General features: G+C 38.4%; 1 protein-coding gene and 1 long non-coding RNA gene across 2 annotated transcripts; one reads left to right on the top strand and one right to left on the bottom strand.

The window, feature by feature from the left end:
• The first annotated feature begins 249 nt into the window (after nucleotides 1-249).
• Nucleotides 250-14,752, top strand: LOC108680721. Its single transcript, XM_018169609.1, has 12 exons — nucleotides 250-368; nucleotides 544-761; nucleotides 1,645-1,796; nucleotides 2,354-4,303; nucleotides 5,168-5,236; nucleotides 5,406-5,556; nucleotides 7,210-7,305; nucleotides 7,735-7,924; nucleotides 9,393-9,503; nucleotides 9,995-10,145; nucleotides 13,002-13,219; nucleotides 14,563-14,752. The coding sequence occupies exons 4-12, from the start codon at nucleotides 4,270-4,272 to the stop codon at nucleotides 14,704-14,706; spliced, it is 1,164 nt and encodes a 387-aa protein (XP_018025098.1). The 5' UTR covers nucleotides 250-368; nucleotides 544-761; nucleotides 1,645-1,796; nucleotides 2,354-4,269; the 3' UTR covers nucleotides 14,707-14,752.
• A 366-nt stretch (nucleotides 14,753-15,118) lies between these two features.
• On the bottom strand, nucleotides 15,119-21,385 carry LOC108680722. Its single transcript, XR_001931443.2, has 4 exons — nucleotides 21,297-21,385; nucleotides 17,349-17,566; nucleotides 16,648-16,799; nucleotides 15,119-15,551 (listed from the first exon to the last, which is right to left on the bottom strand). It is a non-coding gene; the product is annotated as an uncharacterized LOC108680722 (long non-coding RNA).
• Nucleotides 21,386-25,739: the final 4,354 nt, after the last annotated feature.

Raw genomic sequence — 25,739 nt, 5'->3', positions numbered from 1 at the left:
TTCAACGGCTGTTGAAAATTTCATGACGCTTTTAATTAAAATTGTTTGCGTTCATTATTCACAGGTGTAGCACCTGAGTTACCATGGCATGGGTATTTAATAATTCTAAGTGTTTCAATGTATAATTTAGTATTTAAGTGTTAAGTGGTATTTAATAATTTTAAGTGTTTCTCTTCTAAGCATGTTTCAATAAAACGAAAATTTGATCGCCGTTTATTGACTAATTTCTAGGAATGCATGAGATGAGTTACCTGACGGCGCGTCTGCTGCGCAACTGCAACATCACTTCAGGAACTTTGCTGCGGTGTGTTCCCTCACACGAGCTGCTCAGTAAAGTCTTCACATTAATAGTCTTCCCCTCAGCGCTGGTGAGCAAAACTGAACAATTTAAATGGAAAGACTAACGAAAGGGAATAATGTTAGGCTTGCATGAAAAATTTATGTAAAAGTGATCGATGATTATGAAAGAATGAAAAATAAAAGTGATCAATATCAGTCTATAAATAAACATAACGTTCTTGTTTATTTTATCCTGTTTTTCAGAGCTTGTTTCTGCCTTTCTGGATCAAGTACACGATTTTTCGGGAACTGATTTACCCTGAAGTTTTCGATGCCATCATCTCAGACTTCAAGTTCCACAGCGTGCACACTGTTCCACTAGTGGCAGTGGCAGCTGAAGTGACGCTGGTCCCACGCTCCTTTCCTCCCAAATGGATCGGATTCTCTTCCTGTGCCGCCGTGTTCCACGCGTACATCGCATGGTAGGTTCTCATGAAGTGAAATATGTTCTCATTTTCCACAACATGTCTGCTGGCTTGGCTGGCTGAGACGAAATGCCTATCTTGAAATCTTTCAGAGACAAGCAAGTCTCTGAAATTTAATCTTCTAAAAATTAAGTTAATTAAATTAATCTTGTAACCACTGGGTGGCCCAATGGTTACAGTTCAGAGTACCAGGATTGGAGCAGAGAGGCGCGGGTTCGATCCCAGCTTTGTGCGCCAGTTTCTGGTCAGAATCGGCAAGGAGGCCGGGCGGTTAAGCACAGCAGCTGTGAATAAGCTGTGAATTTTCTGCGATGTTCAGAATCGGCGATATGCCTACGGCATACTGAACGCCGAAACCGCTATTATTATTATAATTATAAATTATCCTGAAAATAATTGAATTAATGAAATTTGAAGTCGCAGGAACAGAGCCTAAGTGTTGCGCTTCTATAAGCTTGTTGGAGAAACAAGATAGTCAAAATTTCATTTTTCAGTCTTTCCAAAGAATGGTTATCATATCAAAAGATTCTTTATTGTTTTAATAAGAAATTATTAGAATACTTCAGTATTGTTTTTATTTTCGCTCACTTCAGGAGAGAGAAAACGAAAGGACCTCGCATGGTTATTTAGGTGCTCATTTACTAGTACAAATAATATCAGGGAACAACCTTATAAACCAATAATTCAAGAAACAATACCAAAAATCATTCCACCAAAATTGATGAAGAAAAAACAATTTGTAATATGAAAGCCACCTCAGGCGTAGACTTTCTATCATCGGATTCGTAGTATTTGAGAGTGATCCACTTAAACGTTTAAACATTTTTAAGCCGATGCTAAATTAAAGGAGTTTCAATAATGCTAAATTTTATTTCATCAGGGCGCTTGCACGTGCGTTTTCTTGCCACAATTTCTATTCTCACGAAGTCCAGTCTATGACCGGCCGACGCTTGGCTTTCGTTCTGTCGCTATTGACGCTCATCGTCTGGTGCGCGTATGCCATCGGTCGAGGGGTCAACTCTGTGGGGAAAGGTGGGACACGTTAACATAATTTAAATTTTGATCAAGCTGCAATATAATCGTCCGTCCGGCTAAGCTCTCATTTATACGTGAATAATAAATATATAAGAGAAATCTCGAAAGAATTGAGATTAATTCGTGAGATACTCATGATAGCCGTCAACTTCCTCACTTGATTCGTGATTACGGTTCAACTTATGATTTTGGTTGAAAAGACAGCAGTAGTAATAACTCATCTTATTAGAAATAAGCACAACGATATAAAGACCGCAATCAAGCTCGACCCAACTATTCAGTGGCTGAAATTGATCTCCAAACATCAAGCAAGCGATCTCAGCATTTATCATCGCTGATCACTCAGAGTTTCTGTGAAACTGTACAGGTCGACAATGATCCACATGTCATTCCTTGTGCACTGGGTTGAAACCTACATCATAATGGTCCAATAACGGATGAATCAGAATGAACGATCGCAATCCACATGTATAGCATTAACGAAATTAAAGACTGATGTGTACATACTTGTTATTAGTGACGAAATAATTTTTTATTAACCTTATCTTTTCCAGGTACTAGGGAACGGGATTACGGAACCATGGTCTTGAAAAGAACTGTCCTCGACGCACCGGCGTACAGCGCCAAGAAGACATGCTAATAATTTCACCTACAATGCATTTAGTATTAATTTATTATGAGAATTAGGTGGGAGTTTTGATATCGATAAAATTAATTGCAAATTAAGTTTGATGAAAATATGTTTGTGACCAAATTGCTCAATGGTTCAACTTCCCTGAAAGTGATAAAGAATTAAACATTCTTATTATATCGTGACTTCCGTTTTCGTGATTCAGCTAGTGAACCTAGAAGTACTCATTAGTTTGCTTTGTCCATGAGAGAAAATATTGGAATACCCGTGGGTACCACCCGGGAATGGATTATGCACGCACGAAGAACTTTCCAGACTGTATTTTTTCTGAATCTGTAAGCTAGATTGAATGAATGAAAATTATTTCCAAGTGAACCAGTTTCGCATATAACGCTATTCTGTCTTCAGTCAGCATTCGGGAATACTTCATTTAAAACTGTTTTTAAGCGACACGTACTGAAATATTATACCGAATAACATCTTAGAAATCTTTAGAGTTCCCAGAGCTTTCTTTAATCACACATCACGCATGAAATCATACAATAAAATCTGAAACGATGATATTTGCGACCATCGATGGCATTCTTGTTCAGTGGTTTCAAAATTGAAAAAGAATCACCTCTTCGTATTAATTGATTTATAACTTATTTGTCTATTTCTTTTTATAATTTTTTGTGTGTGAGGCTATGGATTTGGTGATGGCCATCACTGATGACTAGTTCATGTCATCATGTTTCAATCAACTCTGTACATCGTCCTTAAGTTTCACACATTATTTGTCATTTAAAATGCTAATTATATAATTATATAGTTCAAATATTAGGAATGTGCTAAGTAACTATAATAATTAATGGTTGAAATAGTTGTGAGATGGTATCAATGTTTTAGTAATGATAGTCCTTGAACTTCTTTGCAATATTTACCAGCGCACAGCAAATCGGGAATAAAATTGACGTATATAAGTCAGCAATTATAAGTAGTATGTATCAAAGTAATTGTTTCAGGCACTAGTGACTATGAAAAGTTTTGAAGCTGAGATGGTGCAGTGGTGGTGACTTTCTATCACACCCTGCGACCCCGGGTTTATAGTCCCACGCAGGACAAATTTTTGCGGGTAGCTCAGCTCATTGCCAACTCAGTCATTCATCCTTTTCCGGTGTATAAATGATCACCTGGCTGGACCAGCGTGTTGTGTAATGCAAGTAAAATGTTCTGGATCAGCCAGCGAGCTATGTACCTGTGTAGAGCTACCTGTGGCCTGAGCGCCCTGAAAAACTTACCTATACTATATTGCTCTCTCTCATAGTCACCGCTACCTGGATGAGCAATAAAAACAACATGAAAGTGTTTAATTTGGTGCTCGTCTAACATTGAAACGAAAAAAAAACGGTGAAGGCATCGTATTACGTTTGAATATAACGTTTAGTTGTTAAAACAGAAACAATTCTTGACGACATGAGGGCAACACACCGTTTGACATGTGCGATCCTGCATACCGAATAGTGAAGCTAAAAAGTGACGTATGTAATGGAATATTTTGCCCCTCACCCCTTTGCGTGAAGGTATTTACCTTACTCATCGACAAGACAAGTAAAAATTTAGATTATTGAGAATAATTGCTGGTCTCCTACATTCCAGGCATATTATATGATGAAGATACATCGTAAAATTTATATTTTATGGCATAACAAAAAGTTTTAAAGGATTAAGCCTGGCGTGACTATACACAGACTATATGCAGCCATCAGAAGTTCACTCCCGGTAATAGGAACTTCGCAGCGGAGCCGCGCTTCTAGGTCCCTTGTTTGATTTAAAGCCTCTCGTCAGCCGTGGGGCAAGATGTGCGAATCTAAGAGGAAGTCACAGTTTGATGGTAAGGAACAATTGTGCATTCCTTTATAACTTATTTTATTACTTTTAATTTACCTTAGCTTTTCTACAGGCGTTTACGTGCCTTTCACAAGTTTCAGTGTACAGATTTCTCTCTCATGCAGTGCAACTATTCACATAGTCAGTGTAACTTTTATTCCGTACATCGGCTACTCACACCAGAGTATCGTACATAGAATGTCGTGTCCTATTCTTGTAAATGTTTCACTTTGATAATTACACTTCTTAATTTTTTATTGACTGTGGCGTGGTTGAATTAATAGAAGAAAAAGACCAAATTAAAGTCATTCAAGCACGAGTTACGCGGTACGAATAAACACGATTGAATTTCACGCGGATACGAAATGCATGCGGTCGGTCAATGCTTTCCAGTGAAACCAAAGGGAACAAAAACTCATATTAATATTTTTTCAGCCTTCGACGGGACTGATAGCTTCGCATGAACAACGTAATTCAAAATCAATTATTTGCGTCACAAATGAGAATAATTTAATTGAAATAATTTATTTGAGTTCAATCAACGGGCTTTCAAACCCCGCACAATATGCAGCCATTTTGGTTGCGTTTGCTTGGGACATCGTCGCCATTTCTACCCTGAAGTCCATTTGCCAAACGAAAATTTTCACAATGATGATGCACTGTATAAACTGAAAGTGCACTATTCCATGAGAGGTACAAGTCTAAGCGAGATAGCAAACTGAGGAACGTTTCAGTTAACTAGGAGCTTGTGATTGATCGCGCACTGCTTGCTAAGGTTTGATGAGGTTAAGTAACATGATAATTTCAATAAATCATTACCGTGTAATTAATAAATTAAATTAAACATTAAAATTAATCGATTTTCCAGTGACCTCATCGCAGCTATTTTTTATGGCGTTCGGCATCTTCATGGCGGTGATTTACTCCAATTATCGAGGTAATCAAACAGGAAAGTGAAATAACACCAAGGTACAATCATAATAAAAACAATTCTAGATACTAAGTAATAACTTAAGTCAAGCAATAAAAATAAACTATTTTATAAACTGTTCGATATAGAGTGAAGTTCAAATTAACCGATGTTATCCCTAATCACATATCCACAGAGGTTCAGGTGCCAGCTGAAGAAATAAGGAGGCGGAGAGAAGCCTACGGTTACGGCGCCGTGGCCGATACAGCGCCCACGACGCCCCCGAAGCTTGGATGTCACCCGGGGGTCAACGACCCCCAGCTTCGGTCTCTTCCTCATTTGTACACGTAATTGTCTAATGAATTATACCTACATAAACATACAGATCTTATTGATCTCTGGCCTGAGGTGATATGCAAACAGATATTGTATATACGATAACTTCTTCATTTGTACAAATAATTGTAACTCGTAACAACGCTCTCTTGTTGAGCGATGTTATAGTGAATTGTGTGGAGATTAGGTGAAAGCAAATGAACTCATTCTCAAGGATCTTTGTAGGGAAAAACATTTGTGATGATTGATTTTTTTTACTATTCCATTTGATTAACGTTAGAGAGTTGTTAAGATGAGGTGCATTATTTGATGTTATTATTTCGACCTTTTCTCTTGAGTAACTCGCTGGATTTATCAGGTTGGTTTGACCGCAGTGGCTATAGTGGCACTTTACGAGCTTCTCGAACTGGCGAGTGGAGAGTAGGAGTTGACAAAAGGAAGAAAATGACAACACATCGAAAGATTTAAACTTCCTATATTACGGAAAAAATCATACACTTATTACAGAGCTGGATCACTGATAACGAACGACATCTACTACACGAAAGAGACGGTAAAAGTGACTCGGACACTGGCACAGACCTAATAATTAGAATTAGACACAAATCTCAATTTAAATAATAGCTCTGCCTCCATTAAATTCCTAACGGGTACATCACCGGGCTTTGGGAGGTGGCAGTGCAGCAATTAAGTTCCGGACAGTCTTGCGAGGCCTTCGCAGATCGTGACTAGCCTCCCCTCGATGATATTTCTTGACGCGGCTGCGCTGACGTGACTCTCGACTCCAGGGAAGTCAAATTCGTAACTAGCTTCGTAGCCGGCTGAGATCGGAAATGTTGGGGTAGTCTAGAAACTCATTGTATAGAAGTTTCTCTGAAGGGCGTCGGATTTCTCTCTAATTTTTGAAGAAACGTCGTGTGTAGGAGTGTCAATTCTCGGGGTAATCGGTTCACTCGTCGAATAATCCAACGTTGTCAGATCTCGTAGAGTGGTTTTCAATCCTCGGGGTAATCGGTTCACTCTACAAATCCCTCCACGTTACAACACTCCTCCGACCTTAGTCTGATCGCGTCACCAAACAGAGACAAGTACCGCGCGCTCTCACTCGGCTGGTGGCCACGGGATTGGCTTTAGCGGTACGCCGCCCTACGCAACTCAACCCGAAACGTAGCTTCGCTTAGGATTTTACCCTAAACGTCCCAAAGCTTTTCCCCATCAACAGGAACAACCGATTCGCCGTCTTGCTATTCTATATCTTGCTATTCGCATTCTATCACAAATTACATCCTAACTAGCAGTCGTTATTCCAACTTTAATCAATTTTTTTAGAGTACCTCATCTTCACATCAGAGTGATTGGATTCGCAAATTTTTTGCTCTGTTTGTTATTATACTTGAATTTCGTCTCCTACGTCCACTGTTACTCGTAACTCAATCTAAACACGTAACTCAATCTGAAGTCGCAAGTGCAAATTATGCTAATATATTAGAATTTTGAGGTTAATCTTACATTTCATTATTATTTACCCCGTATATACTACGGCTATGAGGTTTTAGGCAAGACGGGTTGACACTCATAATCCATTATATAAAGCACCTTAAACATGTGCCACACAAATTTTTATTTAAATTCAATTCGTTAATGTTATTATATATCTTTTTCAGGGACGTAGCTCCAGATCCATCTGCACAAAATATCTACCAGATAGAAGTGTCAATGAACATGAAAATAACGCATAAAATTCTTTGTTCCATTGAAAGGTATGTCCAGATAGAAGTGTCAATGAACATGAAAATAACGCATAAAGTTCTTTGTTCCATTGAAAGGTATGTCCAGATATAAGTGTCAATGAACATGAAAATAAAGCATAAAGTTCTTTGTTCCATTGAAAGGTATGTCGATTGTTAATACAATAAAAATGAATGAAATTATTCCAGGGAATACAACATCGTTGCAGATTATTCTGTCTGAGAAATATGCTTAATCAGTAGCTACGTGTCACATTGAGTTTCAAACTTTCATCTAAAATTTGGCAGTTGTTCCATATTATTCACTCGGGGTTACACGTCCGAGATGTCAATATTTTATTTATTATTTTCGTCACTCGTTTTCGCCATTAAACTAAAGAATCAGATTTTCGATGCTAAACTCGCGGTTTATTTGTCCCCTAAAATATTCCTACCATCCAGCATGTGCTCCATCAACTCGGACGCTCACGTTTGGTTTCTGTTGACGCGCGCGACGCTTGATGCTTCGTCTGCCCAAAGATTGCTGAGTCTGCAGAAAATTTGTCCTCGTCTGTGCGTGGCGCATGTGAACGTACGCACAGTCATGCGCAACACATCTTTTCATGCGATCCTCAACTCCGAAGGTCTTTGGGCAATCTTTAGTTTGTAGTAAAAATGCAATTGAAAATAGAGATATATGCAAAAATTCCTTATAAATCAACTTGTGTTCGCGATAAAAAAAAGTTGTATCGTTCATGTTTTTCCCGTCTATTAATCTGTAAATTGGATTTTAAAATCGTAATTTTTGAACATGTTAAAAACAATGAAAACGTGACATCTTGTTTGTTTTATTGTTGCTGCTAATTGATATTTTATCCTAGACGATTTTTGTTTCTATAACCTAACCTTTAACCTATAAATGGCCAACCTCTCCGACTTTCAAAGAGACCAAATTGTTGGTGCTCGTATGAACAGGTGTTATTAGTGTGACAGAAACTCAACGCGAATTCTTGGCGTCTGTAGAGGTACTGTCTCAGAAATAATGACTGCTTTTGAAAGAGAAGGAAATACGTCCTCAGCAAAGCTCAGGTCTGGCAGAAAGTCGAAGTTGTCTGTGAGACATTGAATAGGGGCCTAAATCGAATTGTGGGGGATAATCGAAAAACCATTGCTGTTAAAATTACTGCCGGCCTCAATGGACACCTACAGAACCAAGTTTCCATAAAAACCCTACACCGAGAACTGCACAGATCTGGATCCTATGGAAGAGATGCAATTAGAAAATCTGTGGTTTCAAACACAAATGGTTCAAAGCGTTTTGAGTGGCATAAAAACCTCCAGAATTGGTCCCTCGAGCAGTGGAAAAATGTGAGACAGGGAGAAAAATGGGAGACAGCAAAAAGGGTATTTAATTCCGACTGCCTCCTCCCCGCCGTAAAAAAACTGGCGGGGGATCTTAGTTTATCTGGGGTGCTATTTCTTCGAAATCCGGCGGACCAATGATTGCTCTTCATGGAAGATTCAACAGCCGTGACTATTTAGGAATTTTCGAGGACCAAATTCATCCAATGCTTCAAGCACTGTTTCCGGAGGGGAAAGCCAGCTTCAAGATCATAATGCCCCGATTCATACAACTGAAATTGTTAAAAAAAGGCACAAGGAACATCCTATTGAAGTTGAAAAGCTCATTCGGCAAACACAATCACCAGACCTGAATATTATCGAGCATTTATGGTCAATTTTAGAGATGCAACTCAGAAGTCGATTCTCGCCGCCATCATCTTTAAAATTGCTTTGGGGAGTTTTAACTGAAGGATGGATTAAAATTCAATTGGAAACCATTCACAATTTGTTTGAATCCATTCGTCGGGAAATTGAGGCTGTAACTGCCGCAAACGGTAGACCTACACCACCCTGAAATATATTTTGTGGAATTCTCAGGTGTTTCCCTTATTTTTTCAAACTACTGTAGTGCCTCTCGTAGTCATAACATGTTTATTTTCAGTTGTGCTTTTCGGGTTGACAATAATTCGTGAAAAAATGCGAAGTAAGATATTTTCTTACATGACAACAACACGCGTTTTCGAGAATAATTACCTAACGTGTTGTCTGCTGGGCAGGATGACATGGCTCGTTTTCCGAGCAATTCTTTGTTTCATTTCGAGCGCAACCATCCGACGCCGAAAAAGTTTTTGACGCTCCTTTCGGACACGTTCTCTCCTGTGCTGAGTGTGAGCATACATAGAACAGGCGGTGCTTTCTGCTGCTGAGCTTTACATTGTGTAGAACCTATGAGCACTGAGCAGGGTTCCATTGGCTATTACTTATCGGTTGAATACATGATGTTCCCTTTCATGTATTTGCCACCAGAGGATATTAGTGTGTTTAAGGTTGCTGTTGCAACAAATAAAAAAGACTTTTCTCATTATGAGCTTAATTGTAAGGATGTGATAACATTTCCTTTTGAGTACTGAGACTTCTTATTATGGTCGAATATAATTTTAGCGGAAGCTGAAGCTTAGAGAGGAACATTCTTACAAAATTTCGATGAATAATTCACATGCACGAAGCAAATTATAGTAATTAGGCTCTTTACAATTATCAATTAAAGAATATACATTCCTTTGTAAATTGTTCACGCATTAATGGGACTAACCGCCCGATTCTTTTCAATCTTCAATTTCTGTTTCGGCAGCATTTCAATTAAGGTATTTTTCCCCAGAGGCTGTTGTATGGCATGCTGGGCCCGCTCGCCCTCATTAAATTTTTCCGGTACGACGAGTGCGCCGTCAGGATCCTGACTCCCCAGAACGCTCCAGCTCGGCACCCTGCGCCTTCTGATCTCATCGGCCCACGTTTGTCTGCTAAAAAAGGTGAGAGGCGGAAATCTTTTACAGATCTAAAATCGTGTCATTTGACCGGATTTTCATGACTGACGATAGTTTGAAATAGCTATTAGACTTCCACCGGTTTCGATATGGTGCTAGGCATTTCATGTCTGAACATATATTTTTCCATAGATTTATCTAGTCTGTTCTTGAACGCGTTCATACTTGGAGCGCCAACGATGTCATCGGGAGGCTGTTCCATATGTCAGTGATTCGAAGCGAGAAGAAATGTTGTCGCGTAAAGAAGTTGCAGCGCAGTTTTTTTAGTTTATAGCCGTGGCCCCTGGTGTTGGTTCTCGTTTCAAATTCTAGTAATCCTTCGGGGACCTTGTATAAACCATGATTATACTTATATACTTCTATGAGGTCCCCACGCAGACGTCGATATCTGAGGATTGGAAGGTTCATAATCTTTAATCTTTCTTCATAGGACTTGCCCTTCAAGCCTGGAATTATCCTCGTTGCACGTCTTTGAACATTTTCTATTATATTTTTGTCCTTTTCAAATCTCGGTGACCACACAACGTTTCCAAACTCTAGATTCGGGCGCACGACAGCAACAAACAACTGCTTCATCGTTTCTGCATCTAGGAACTCGTATGAGCGTCTGATTAGTCCAAGAAGTTTGTTGGATGTGTTAGCTTGCGTTTCAACATGCTTAGAACATTTCAGCTCCTTGTCGACATAAACTCCGAGGTCTTTTTCCACACTAGACTTTTCAATCATTACTCTCTCGTTGCAACCATGTCTTCTCATACTGTAATATTGCTGTTCATTATTCTTCCCGAGGTGATGTACTTTACACTTGTCAGCATTAAACCGCAGCTGCCACGTATCAGCCCAGTTAACTAAACTGTCAAGATCATCTTGCAATGGCGCTTTATTGGACGCATCCTTCACTGTATTATTATCTTTTGTGTCGTCGGAATACATGAAGCACACGCTGGACACTACTTCTGGCAAATCGTTTATAAAAGCAACAAACAAAATAGGCACAAGAACGCTTCCTTGTGGCACGCCACTTCGCACTGATGCCCAGTCTGACACGGCTCCGTTAATACTGACACGTTGTCGTCTACCTACTAGAAAATCTCTGATCCATTGGAGTATGTTTCCCTCAATTCCCAAGACTTCACTTTACGCAACAGCCGCACATGGACACTGTCAAATCGAGGTACAATGCATCCACTGTCTCACTTTCGTCCAGCAGGCGAGTCCAATCGTTCAACGTAGATAATAAGTTAGTGGTGCTGGATCTACCGGCAATAAAACCATGTTGACAATCTGATAGATGGTAAGCAGGCAAGTGATCGATAATCCTATCCCTCACAACAGATTCCATTAGCTTACAAACAACACTTGTCTGAGTGACAGGGCGAAATAGTTGCCGGGGCTGCTTTTTTCACCTTTTTTGAATAATGGTGTTACTTGAGCTTCTTTCCAGTCGGACGGCAAAGTTCATTCGTTCAAGGTTTATTGAAAGAATACTGTCAATGGGCCGGCCAGAACAGTTGCTAATTCTTTGAGCAATCTGGGATGGAAGCCGTCTGGTCCACATGACCTGTCGGGGTTCCGGAACTAGAACAAGCACGAGATCCTAGTTAAATATTGGTGCCGGGACCAACCACGGCCGCATGATAACTTCAGTTGAACTGTGGTGTCGTATAAGGACAATTGCGGTATTAGGATTGCATGAAGGCTTTGAATCAGCTGGGCTGTGTCTCGAGCAACTCTGCAGTGAGCGGCTATTGCGCGGCTGCTATGCGACGGCTGCGGCTATGCATTTAAAGGCTCGGTGGCGTCTTCCATGGCCGTTTGCCAGCACGCTCGAGAATGTCCATGTGGTCGGGTGCTTTTATACTGTGTCAGGCATTACACCAGCTATATACTACTTATTTCCTGTGAGGCTTGAATTAACTGCTTCCTGGAGCGGCCCAAGTTATAGTGTGAATTCTTTTCAGAGACAGACCTAGGGTTATCGCTAGAGGTATTGAATTGATTTTATTTGAGTATCGATTTCAATTCAACTCAAAAGCATTGAATGTATTTGTCCATCTGGCATTGTAAGATGCCTGGAACGAAGGGGAAAATTAGTTTCAAATGATTTCAGTCCCGCTTGGCAAATGCCAATGCTGATGATAGTCATCTGTGAGCTTTACGAAGATTTCATGTACACCAGTGATGAAGGCTTGTTTTCTTGCTCTTATGTTCAGATGTGAAAATCTGTATTACTCGTAAACGATCGTAAATAACGAACGCTGGTTGACTTCCTTAATGTAGCTAAATTTATCTGGAAATTTACAGTAAGAACAACCAAATTATGTGCATAGCACCTATTTTGTCTCCTTATATTTGCTATATTCTTCTTTATCTCTCTGTTTACTCTGCGTCTCCTCTAGTTTTTCAAGTTTTTCCTAGTGGCACCGCTCCACCAGTTCATGAAAAATACCTGCCTGCCTGAGCTGATATAACAGGAGAAACGCAGAATGACATTTATATCAGTTTACGCGACGAACAGCATGTAAATTTGATCATCGTTTACACCATTCTGGCAGAAAGAGAATAAAAATGTCTATAGGGTTGACGAGGCTGAATTGCCACGTTATAAAAGACGCTTTCGCATCATGGAAGGAGCTAGGATGCAGTGCACCTACCGTTAGCACCGTTGCTCCGAATTTTTTAATTTTTGCATAAAACGAATGACATTTACTAGAAGCTGGTGGCTGATCGTTTAAACTGAAACTGAACCCAGCAGCCAAAAACTGAACTGATCAGCCAAAAAAGCTTTGGCTGATAATAAAAACTGAAACTTCAAATGAATTTTCTTGATCTGTTTTCCAGATTCATCCATAAATGGGGAAACGGTTCATGAGGAACATCGCACCCCTGAAAAATTTTCGTACAATTTAAGTTCTGCGAACAAACATGACGATGATGAAGATGATTCGTTCGATTGCATCCATGATATCTTCGGGACATTTGCTCACCAGCCCGTTTATGTTATGCACTGCCACGCGATGTTCTACCGCAACAAAACGTTAGTGGGACCCGACGATAACGTAAGTTCCCATGTCTTACGTACCATAAGTTGTACCACATAGTATCACAATTAATGGTTGAGTTAATTGTAAGGAATTTACACAAACTAAGAATTTTACTTTTTTATTTAACGAGCGAACGAACAGTAAATTTTGGCAAAACAGCCCAAGGCTCATCCGAAAGAAAGTATAGGATTATCCAAAAGGGTAAGTTTAATAGCTTCGTTAACACAAACGCCAACTGCCGTTCTTGTAGCAGCACAGTAGTTCAATTGTTGTTATAATGTAGATCTGTTGCGAGCATGGCTAATTTTATGGCTCCTGGTCGGCTCTCAGGTGCTCAGGTGACGTGGTTGTGACGCAATGAAGCGGCAATTAATAGAGTGCGTCCAAGGAGCGTCGACTGCAGCTGTCCCGGTGCAAAATGAAGATACTTAAGAGGAGAAAATGTAAATTTAATTAGGCTCCAGCCATACGTCGAACTGGCAATGTATGTGCACACTGATAGATAAATTGAGGCTGGACTAAGCAACCAGCCTGAGGTTTTTAATGCCCAGCGTGAAAACTTCCTGGTTGCAATGTATGAAGGTTTAAATTTAGAAATATAGTTGGAATCAGTAAAAGGAGTAGGAACTTGGACGGAAGAAGACAGTGAGAATAGCCAGAGGTTTATCTGCGCGTGAAAAAAGTGTAAAGACTTGAGTTAGGATGAAACTATCCATTGCCGTATTGGGCAAACTGCGAGCGTGAACTGCCCAAACCCTATATCTGGTTCGAAACTAAAATTGAACATAGAATTTTGATATAGATTTGATATAGAATTTGAAATAGATTTAAAATAAATTTTAAATAAATTTATAGAACTTTCCTTCAGAAGGTACAACTTGAGGTAATCTAAATCTATGTCCAAATTCTTACAGAAGTAAAATAAGCATAGTTGTTTCAAACAAAATATAACGAAAATTACATGGCACTCACACAAAATAAGGAACCGGGAACCAGGAGTAAAGGAAGAACGGTAGGAATACTTAAATTCTTCGAGAATATTGAGTTTGAAATTGAGCATACAATTTGAAGATTTGATGAGCCGACCAGTGACCACCTGGAGCCGACCAGTGACCAGTAGAACTGGACCAGTGTTACCTTAGGTTCTACTTTTATACATTGTTTGTTGATATAGTATTGTTTTAAACAGATATGGTCAGTATCAATATTCAAGATTTAAATTATACAATAGGTACCACCAATATAAGCAAGTTCGCTGCCAACCTCATATAAAAGCGTGCAAACAAGATTTGGTTTCTCTGCATGAGGTTTCTATAACACCTGTCATCAGATAAGCTAACAATAAATGATCCCTACAGATTTTACCGGGCGCCTTCACCGTCGAACTTTACAACTCGCACACCAAGGCCATTCCTGTCGAAGAAGGCAGCTTGGTGGATATCATTGCACAGAAGACGTGTCCCCTCACGCACTCGAAGTGTCCGTCTCTGATGTGCAACTAATCTCGCCAGCCTGGTTCACTACACCACGTGTCCCCTCACGCACTCGAAGTGTGCAACTAATCTCGCCAGCCTGGTTAACTGCACCACGTGTCCCCTCACGCACTCGAAGTGTCCGTTTTATGAATATTTTATGAATATATTTCTAATATCTGAACATTACTTACTGAATTATTATTTCACGCCTCAAATAAAATTTAAAATGTATGCAGACTAAACTTCATTTTCAAGCATATATGCAAAAACTCGGTTTGGCGAACTAGCATTTCTTGTTATATTTATGACTTTCACGAAATAAATATGGAGAACCCCTTGTCAGCTGACGAGGTTTGTCGTATGGCGACAGCAACTCTCGTCACGTGCCGGAATTTTCCTCTTATGATAATACCCAATTTCATGTGAGAAATTAACTACATGACTTTATAGAAATTGTATTGTAACCGCTTAAAACGCACCAGCAAAGCGTACGGCTTGTAAACATTCAATTGGGTACACTATAATGGATTAAAAATGGTAAAAATTTAGCTTTAATTAATTTGAAGCAGTTATTCTGGCAACCTCGATCGCGCAATGTGGAGAGGAAGCTAAAGCTACCCTGCTTGTGGTAACTCACTATGAAAAACAGCTTAACAATTATGATGAATCATTGCATAATTAAAGTTATAGAAAAATAAGGTTATACTTTCTCAAATGAAGACCAATTAAACTCAATTTCCTAAATACCACTGAAATCTTAATAAATATGCAGAATAGTTGTAATCATCAACAGTTTTTCTTGGCGTTGATATCCGCTGCATGGAGGCTGGTGCTTCTGAAGGCTATGGCTTTGTGAAGCAAATTTCTGAGGCCTGGAAAATAACATTTCCCAATTAAAATTTCGTGTCACCTGAAATGTTTGTTTTGATCACACTTCAATTCTTCAATGAAATTTATAAAGACCACAATATTTTAGTAATTATTTCTCCGTGTTCAAAAATGTATAATGCAAGCTTTAACGCAGCTTGTTTCATGAGAGAGTTTCATGCGGGGGAAATAATGCTTGATGTATTTGTAGTCAAATGAAGGATTGTAGGTTTTATGTTGTAAGAAGCCTATATTTTCTTCAAATTTTATACATTAACATAACATATAACATAGTGATCTCGGCGCTGAAGTGTAGGCCTGATGTATCCTGTCGCCGATTCTTTTCCTTTTCGTGCCTTTTCGATCTACATTGAAGCAAAGCGAAGAAAGAGATTATTCAGTTGTGTTGAGTAAGCCTCCGATTGCGAGGAGATTTATTTACTTACTTTTTCATTTTTACATTGTGGTTTTGTGGTCTTCCCGTGAAATACGTTTTGAGAAAGCTTTTCGAGTTATTTCATCATATACTTCAAGTGAGGAAAAAGCGCAGTCTATTCCAAATAAAACAGATAACCAGAGGCTAAATACGCAAGTTAGGCTATAATTCATGGTAATTTGAATTAAGTTCTTTGTAATCGGTTGGCTTGTTTGTACGATCCTAATAATGTGAACAATTACAGTTACGAAAACTCTCATTCGGCATTGAATCTCATGTGTGTAGATGAGAAATACAACGTACACTGATAAATTTTTGGCTCTTAGACACGAGTAACGACAGAGCTCGAAATAGAATACAAAACTAATATTGAATCCGTTTTTTGTTTTGATCTACTAATCACATTCGAAGTACCTAATCAAGGATCAAATTGACATGAGGTTCAAAAATCGCGACCTTATAGTTATGTTCTCTAGCAGCACAAGTTAAAGTTACATGGCGACTATGAATCCTGATGTGATGTTAATAGCTGGCAGGCATCGTCTGTAAACTCGATATTTTTCTTTGCATATACGTCTAGTTTATGCATTAACGAAAGCCTGTTCTTAAATTAGTAAATTCGAAAGATCTGCATTTAGGATATTATGCTATAGTGAGCGACCCACCTTTAATTCCTGAGTTGACCAGTTGGAAGAATGAATACACGCAATATTGGGAGAGCGTCGTCATCGACAGAAACGTTGCAAATCGTCGAACGGACATAAACTGGAATTCATGTATTGAGAAGTGTTGACAGCAAGACGTTCGTGAAAATGCCCTGATGAAATATAATGAAACCTCCATCAATTACCCCCTACAACAAAAAACTTTTGGTGATATTTTTTGGGACGTTCAAGCAAACTCAGTTGTAGTTGAACGATGTAGAAAATACAAGAAACTACATCTCAATATAGCTCAACGCTCAAATCAGCAGGGTCTAATTTAGATACTTATACGAGTTCAGATTTTCGCTGAAATCAATCATAAAGCAGAAATAAGCTACAGATACAGTATACTTCTATCCATAATTATAGTGAAATTACATATATATATATATATTGATTTTTGAATTGGTCCACATATATGTTTGTTTACATGGAGGTTCCATTTGCCAGTGCAAATTGATTCATTGATTTTAATTGGGAACTTTTTAAAGATAAAAGAATGGAATAAGTTGTGGTCGAGGACCCTCAACAAGCGGTATTTGCAAAATTTTTAGAGCATTGGACATTCTTGAGTAAATCGATACGCCATATTTGAGAGATTAATTGAATGACGAGCTGTAACCGCAAAGAAAAGTATGGAAGGTAGGTTTACAGAAACCTACCAGGCCAGGTATAAGCAGTAGATGGAAGTGCTGGAAACGAATCCAATCCACTTTGGAGGAAATGGCCGTGGGAAAAGCGTCACCTCAGCTGCCACTGCCACTAGTGGAACAGTGTGGACGCTGTGGAACTTGAAGTCTGAGACGACATCCCCAAAAACTTCAGGGTAAATAATTTCGCGAGAAGCCGAATACATGACCCAGAACGGCATAAACACGCTCTGAAAAGCAGCAAAAAGAAAACAAAGGGAAACGTGATTCAATAGAAAAATTTTGTGTTCTGTGACTCAACCTAGACGTCACATGCGATTGTTATTTCAGAAGACCGATTTTTGGAAGGCACATATATTCTTTCTTTCAAGAGATTAATCTGGACGAAAATAAACTGCAATTGCTTCTCTACGTTGAAATCTGCAATAATTTTTCTATGAAGACAAAGAAAACACTCGGTATTGGAAGAGGTTGCTTATGTGTCTCACCTCATATATGTATATGTATAATGATTATATGTAAAACCTGAGGTTCTATCCGGGTTAGTTCGTGATCAGAGGATAAATGAAGCGCAGACTGAAGATTAATCGAGTACTTATTTAAATAGTAACACGGCTCACAGTTTAAGGGATTATAAGTAGATTGGAATATGAGGTTAGCACATTACGCTCACGACTCGAAAGGGAGTGAGACGAACATATATATATACCCGGCAGTTCTCGGTTCTGATTTACGCTTCTCGCCCTGTCAGAGAACTATATTCCGTTCGCTGGATGACGTCGCTACCGTATTAATAAAGGAATGAACCTACACCAGGAATTGCTATGAACATATCGTAGTTCAAATGAGGAAGTTACTGGAATGGGGGAGCTTTTGGAACTTAACTGATTTCGAATAGCACTTGTCAATTCAAAACCATGTGTATACAGATAAAAATGTATAAACCATATGATAATTTTTTATTATGTTATTAAGCATAGATTACCTTATTGTATTTTTTTCAATGTAATTAAAAGTGGAATTGAAAAATGTAATTAAAAATTCATTTGCAGAATCACTCTCTACATAGTATTTTTGGGCAGAGAATTGCGATTTGGTTTTACAAGCGGCAAGACGGATGGGAATTCTAAATACGCTGCGCAGGAAATTTGATCCACATTTTTCATACAAATAGATTAAAAATAACATGATTACATACATTTAAAAACTTGAAATAGAATACTTATACAATCACCTCATTCTTAATCTCATTAATGTCACTTGTTTGCTTGAATCGCAAATTCAAAAGAAAAATTTCATAAAAATTTATCATATCTTCATAGAAAAATTTTTCTGTCCAGCTGCATTGTCAGTTAAAAAATTCTAGAATGCACTTACATTTAGTAGTTAGTACAGTCTAAATAAAAAAATAAAACCTAAATTTACAAATCAATGGCAAAGCAAATACATGAAAATAAATGGCTAAACCTTTCTATTTGCAATTCCACGCAGAGAAAAGCCAAAAGTCGGATTCAAACTAGGTCTCTTTTGAAGAATGTGCAGCGGTAGAATAAAATAAGGGGAAACACCTGACATTTTGAAATCGCAATTTTTAAACATTATAAACAATGAAAACGTGACATATTTATATGTTTCATTGATTTTGTAGCTGCCGATCGATATTTTATCTTTGCGAATATATTTTTTAGTAAATTTTTGTGCCTATAAACTAATCTATAACCTATAAATGGCAAACCTCTCCGACTTTCAAAGAGGTCAAATTGTTGGAGCCCGTATGGCAGGTATTAGAGTGAAAGAAACTTCCCGAATGCTTGAAGTTTCTAACGATACTGTCTCAGGTAATGACTGCTGCTGAAAGAGGAGGAAATATGTCCTCAGCAAAGCACTGGTCTGGCCGAAAGTCAAAGATGTCTGAGAGAGACCGTCGGTACCTAAATCGAATTGTGAGGAACAATCGAAAAACCACGGCCGTAAAAATTCCTGCAGACCTCAATGGACACCTACAGAATCCAGTTTCCATGAAGACTGTCCACTGAGAACTGCACAGATCACTCTATGGGAAAGCCATAATTAGAAAAGCTCGGGTTTCAAACACATATGCTTCAAATAAGCGCTTAGAGTGGTGTAAAAACCTCCAGAATTGGTCCCTCGAACAGTGGAAAAATGTGATTTTCTCTGACGAACCCTCGTTTAACTTATTTCAAATTCAGACCGAGTTTACGTTTAGAGACAGCCAAAAGGGTATTTAATTCCGACTGCCTCCTCCACACCGTAAAACATGGCAGGGGACCTGAATTGATCTGGGATGCTTTTTCTCGCAAATCCGGCGGGATCATTGATTTCTCTTCATGGAAGAATCAACAGCAGTGACTATTTAGGAATTTTTGAAGCCGAAGTTTATCCAATGGTTCAAGCACTCTTTCCGGAGGTGAATGCCATCTTTCAAGATGATAATGGCCCTATCCTTTCTACTGGAATTGTTAAAAAATGGCACGAGGAAAATTCTGATGAAGTTGCAATTTGGCCACTACATTCACCAGGCCTGGATAATATCGAGCATTCATATTTGATTTTAAAGATGCAACTCAGAAGTTGATTCCCGCCGCCGTCGTCTTCATAAAGCGCGGGAGGGAGTTTTAATTTAAAAAAGGGTTAAAACTCATTTGAAAACAATTCACAATTTGTATGAATTAATTCCTCCGAGAATTGAGGCAGTAATTACAGCAAAAGTCGGACCTACAACATCCTGATATATAATTTGTGAATTTTTGAAGTGTTTCCTTTATTTTGTCTAACCCCTGTACAATTATTCTCTAATGCGCTAATATGAAACACCGTAAGTGGAAACTGAAACCGTGAAGCCACTATCAGATATTGGGATGTTACGCAGCACGTTTTCTTGTGAATCGCTTGAAATTTTCAAGCGAGAACACATCGCGCAAAAAATTAAAATTCGTGTGTATATAGCATGGTAAGTCGAAGCAATACGAATGCCTCGGTGTAATGTTGTTCGAATCCAATAACCCTTGAATCGAAATAAATTTATTGTATCTTCGTTCTAGAATTTTGGAACCGACGATGATCGAGCTGGATTCCGATAAGTTTTCTGTGAAGATATGTTAATGCGGCGTTTAAATATCAGCTTAATCTCATTCGACTCTCTTGATTAATGCATAAATTTGGTATAAAAAACTTAGCTAGTTAAAGTAGACGAAAGTTTCTCTGCACTAGTTTGGACATTAATTTCAGTGGGTGATTTTCAATCTATTTCAATCTACATATCTTATTCATCTTTCTGCCCATTATGCTAGTCGGTATGTAGTGCAGCAACATTTTGGCAGTGCTGATTGTTTAAATGACAAGATTTGACTTTCGTTATTCCAGCTGTTAACTAAAATAAAACGGATTTTTATGTGATAAAAATTGTGATTTAGGTTCAATCCAGCGAACGGACATTTAGTATTTAGTAATTCATATTTTATAATTGAGATGATACTTGCCTTCAAGCGTCTTGTCAGCCGAGGCCTGATAGATGATAATAGATATTATATAGCAAATAGATATTGAATAACAAATGGGAAAAATTGTCACTACCCCGTATCGTTTCAGGTGTGAGCTTTGTTAAACCGGTATGTATTGGATTAAAGTATTAATGGGCTTCCATATTCAACATCTACTATTCTTGCACAACGGTATTCAGAAAAGAGAATTCCAAAAAGTAACCTCTGATGAACCTTAACTGTAATAATAAAGCAGGGGCTAAATTGTGGACAAAATGTTGAATTTCACTGGAAACAGGTGTCCATGCATGGATTGTTGCTAAAGTATAAACCATGAAATTGATTTAAAATCAAGATCAGTGCTGAGCTTGAGATTCAAGTCAAAAATTGAGCAACAAAACAATAAGCAACGATTTTTTATTTTGTTGCCTAAGCACAGAAATTGTTCAGTTTTGCTCACCAGCGCTGAGGGGAAGACTATTAATGTGAAGACTTTACTGAGCAGCTCGTGTGAGGGAACACACCGCAGCAAAGTTCCTGAAGTGATGTTGCAGTAGGTAACTCAGGTGCAACACCTGTCAATGTTGCACGCAATAATTACAATTAAAGTAGCCTCATGCAGATGCACCGCAGCAAAGTTCCTGAAGTGATTTTGCAGTTGCGCAGCAGACGCGTCGTCAGGTAACTCAGGTGCAACACCTGTCAATGTTGCACGCAAAATGTTCTGCAAATGTTGACGCAAAAAATCTAATTAGTTTCGTTTTGGATTTTTCAACAGCAATTGAATAAAATCACAATACACGTGTTATTTCTGAATTTTATATTTAATGAAAATAACAATCACTTTCGTGCCATATAACTTCCTCACCGCATCTCGATTCATGCATTAGAATTCATCGATCGCATTTGCATGTAAATCAAAAATCATATTAATTAATTATCGTTTCAATTATTTTATTAACTATTTTTCCAGGAGCTCAAATAGTTTTGACTTTAATTGCATACTATTAAGCTTCCTTGCCAGGAACATTCGTTGCCATCATAATGGTGAGATATGATTAATTATTGACGGTGTAAAGGTTTGCCTATTAGATCTGGTTTCGATGTTTCGTGACACCAGCTATGGAAAAATAAATCATTAATGACATGCGGTGGGGCTTAGAGGAGGTGGGGATTTAACGCGGTGGGATTAATGACACGAGGTGGGGATTTGATTGGGTTATGACAAACGGCATTGAGTAGCAACGGGGATTTGATGGGGCATGACTCACGGCATTGAGCAGCAACGGGGATTTGATGGGGCATGACTCACGGCAGTGAGCAACAACGGGGATTTGATGGGGCATGACTCACGGCATTGAGCAACAACGGGGATTTGATGGGGCATGACTCACGGCATTGAGCAGTAACGGGGATTTGATGGGGCATGACTCACGGCATTGAGCAGTAACGGGGATTTGATGGGGCATGACTCACGGCATTGAGCAGCTACGGGGATTTGATGGGGCATGACTCACGGCATTGAGCAGTAACGGGGATTTGATGGGGTAGTAAACGGACGTTTGCTCAACAGCGCCGTGTGTAGGGAAGGCCTTCGGATGGCTGAGATAAAAGCAGCAAATACCGATGGCGTAAACGATGACGAACGCCGCTTGAGTGACGAGTATGAAGAGGTTTTGCATTTTTAATACCTAATTATAGAGATGAAGCAAAATTTCAGGAGACAAAATAACTATATATGGAGGAAAATTGAATTAGTGACCAAAAAATAAAATGGTATCAAAGTGTACAAGGAAGTCTAGATCTTAACAAATGTATCAATGGTAAAAATTTTGAATTAATTTCAAGACTCAGATCTAAACTTATTTGATAGATTTATATACTCCGTCAGACTCATTAAAACTATCCACCAAATTCCTGCCAAGACGAAGGCTAAACTTCAATAGATATTCACGAAAAAGGCAATTAAGGAATATTGTATTCATTTTGAATATTTACATTCAAATTGAATATAGGAACAAACCGAGACTGTTTATTTCCCGTTTAATAATTATAATCGAACCATTATTCTGCCCAATGATTACAAAGGGAACACTTGTATATTAGGCTTTTGGCGTATGTGGGAATAAAAACTGACGGTCATTAAATATTTTGTTGAATTCGATTGTGGAATATGTTGAACTTTTTGGCATAAAATCGTATAAATCGTATTGTATAAACTTCCAATTTCCCCAATTTTCTAAGTCCCCAATCAAAAAGTAAATTTTCTTTACCAGTTTCGAATTACATCCGAAACTTCTATGCAAAGCATTCAAATGCATTCGCAATCATGGCAGTTCCCAGTTCGTGCTTCCAAAGTCCTGAAAATACGCAGTTCATAGGTACTACTTAGTTTCCTTACTATTTTGTCTACTAGCACAATAACTAAGGCAACAGTAAATGAAACGGTAAGAACACAAACAGAATACTTAATCAAATGGTATTAACACTGCCATGGCTGAATTAAGTGGCCCAAGAGCGGCGCACAGGAAGAGGTAGCGCTGCTTGCTTGCAAGTGTCCAGAGCGCAGCGATCGCGGCCTTGTTTGCCTTATTTGTGTGCCAAGAAACGAGTTCTTGCGCGCGCTGTGTTTTTGCTTGCAAAACTTTCACACATCAGCTGAATCGTGCTATTTATACAATTTTTCCACTCACATTCAAAGATAAAGTGAAAATAATAAACAAATTCGAAAATATTTTGTTTATGTCGTAATTGACTTTTTCACCAAAACGAATATTCGCAGTGACATTGGTTCTCGTTCATGAATCCGAATTACCGCTGTGTGTGTAGAGCTGTGGAAATCTGCTCCTGCTAAGCAAACGTGTGTTCAACATTGTGAAAGCTTGGAGCTTGAGGGCGATCTCATGGACAGACCGAAATGATAGCGCAATCCTGACTTCGAATTGAATAAATCTCGGAAAATCACACACCACTCATTAATCGTAGTCTCACGAAGAATTATAGTTATTCAACCAGCAAAAAATATCCGCCAGAATCCTTTTAAAATGTATCAAGCTATATCATGAATCACGACATGTCCAAAGAATAATATTTTGATACAGCGCCTAAAATTTTTTGAAGAGGCGAGATCGTAATTCATCCATCCAAGTTTAATGGAAAACTTAATTGTAAAAAATCGTTGTATTTTTTCCGTGCATGAAAACAGAACACGACAAAAAAAAACTTATAAAACAGAGCCCCATAGAATCCTATTGGCGCCTGTATCAGCTTCGTATGCAATAAAAGCAGTAACTCTAATAAGCAATAATAAGGTTACGAGCTAACGATAATTACAGCAGAAAAGCTGGACACAAAGATAGGCGTATATTACAAACTTTAAAGGATTAAACTGACAACAGCGTGGCGCATAAGTGAGCGCAACATCGATGGCTGATTTACACTGTACAAATCGTTAATAAATGAGTAGCATTTCACTTTCTGAAAACGTCCATCATATTCAGGTTTCAATTCAAAATGGTTGAAAATATATTCACGAAACTTCATCTTCATGCCTAGTTAACAACAGTTGATTTTGAACAAATCCAGCAGATCGTTAAAAAATTTGACACAAAAATCATTCACATTCATTCAATTTCTTATGGAATAAAGAGTATATTTTAGCCCATGAACATTGTACCGTAATATGTGCACCTACCGTGTACTTACTGACCCCGTTCTTCCAAGGTATTCAGAGATCGGCGTGGTAAAAACTTGTTCCCCTTGACTGGTTTGCTTGCGAGCATCACTGAGAAAAATGAGTGGGTATGAATGAGCTACTTTATTGAGTCAAGTTTTTGTTTTAATAGCGATAGTCTTTTTAAGACTCACTTGCCGTTTTCTATGTCATTCCGAGACATTACCAGCCCTCTAAATATTAATACTGCTTATCCAGCGAAAATGAATGTCCGTACCTACACCATTTGCACGTGTACTGGGCAAGTGGTATAGAGAAGGAATAATAATAATAAAATTTGCGTATAATATAATGGGGAAATGCTCTTCTGTCGTGAATGATGAATATCCTAGTGTATCTGAGCGTGTGGCAAACATTTTTGATGTTGCCTCCTTCACCAAAGAAGAATGGACCCTGGCTATATTCACGACATCCATAATTAATTCTTGCATTCAGAAAGAATGGGATTTCTTTCACAAACATCAGTTGCTTGTAGATGACTTGAAAATGAATCTTTTGTAGAACATGACTATATATAAATAGACTTCAATGCAACAAGAACCTATTGTTTACAAAATATCACCCGAAGATAGAATGTAAATTTTACATTTAAAACAGAAAAAACAAATTCGGTTAGGAACAATAAATGGAAAATAAACACATGTGTCATCATCAATTTCTTTTTCCGGACTAATTTTTAAGCCATCGGAACAAAAATTACAAATTACGTTGCGATTTCTCAAACGATCAATTGAAATAAATTGGAAGTAAGTACAAGTGAAATCCTTTAGGTCTGCATTTAAATCGTGCAATTTTGCAGAATGACCGTTTAGAAGCTACTGCCAAGGGCGTTATTATGGTATGCTTAAGCCCTAGGATTGCTTATCAATTAAAAGTTTTAGTCCTATGGAGAAGAGCGGGGACCCAGGGACAAATAAGTATTTTCCATCATAACTTTTTTCTTAACACACAGTTTCAGTTTATAGCCTTTTCTGAATAATGGAAATGTCCAACTTACAAAGTTAAAACTTCTTCCACTCTTGCTAGGTTTAGAAACAAACGTTTTCCAAGAAGAAATTTTATTTAGCGAACGAATTCTCAGATCCAGTTGTCCCAGATTCTAGTGAAGCCTGTTGACAATCGGTCCGTAAACAAGGTCAAACAGCTTAGTCGACTTGGTACTGGTTCGTC

This window comes from Hyalella azteca, unplaced genomic scaffold, assembly GCF_000764305.2.
Source record: "Hyalella azteca isolate HAZT.00-mixed unplaced genomic scaffold, Hazt_2.0.2 contig5455, whole genome shotgun sequence".
NCBI lineage: Eukaryota > Metazoa > Arthropoda > Malacostraca > Amphipoda > Hyalellidae > Hyalella > Hyalella azteca.
The sequence above is the reverse complement of the archived record's forward strand: the minus strand, read 5'-3'. Positions and strand labels throughout refer to the sequence as shown.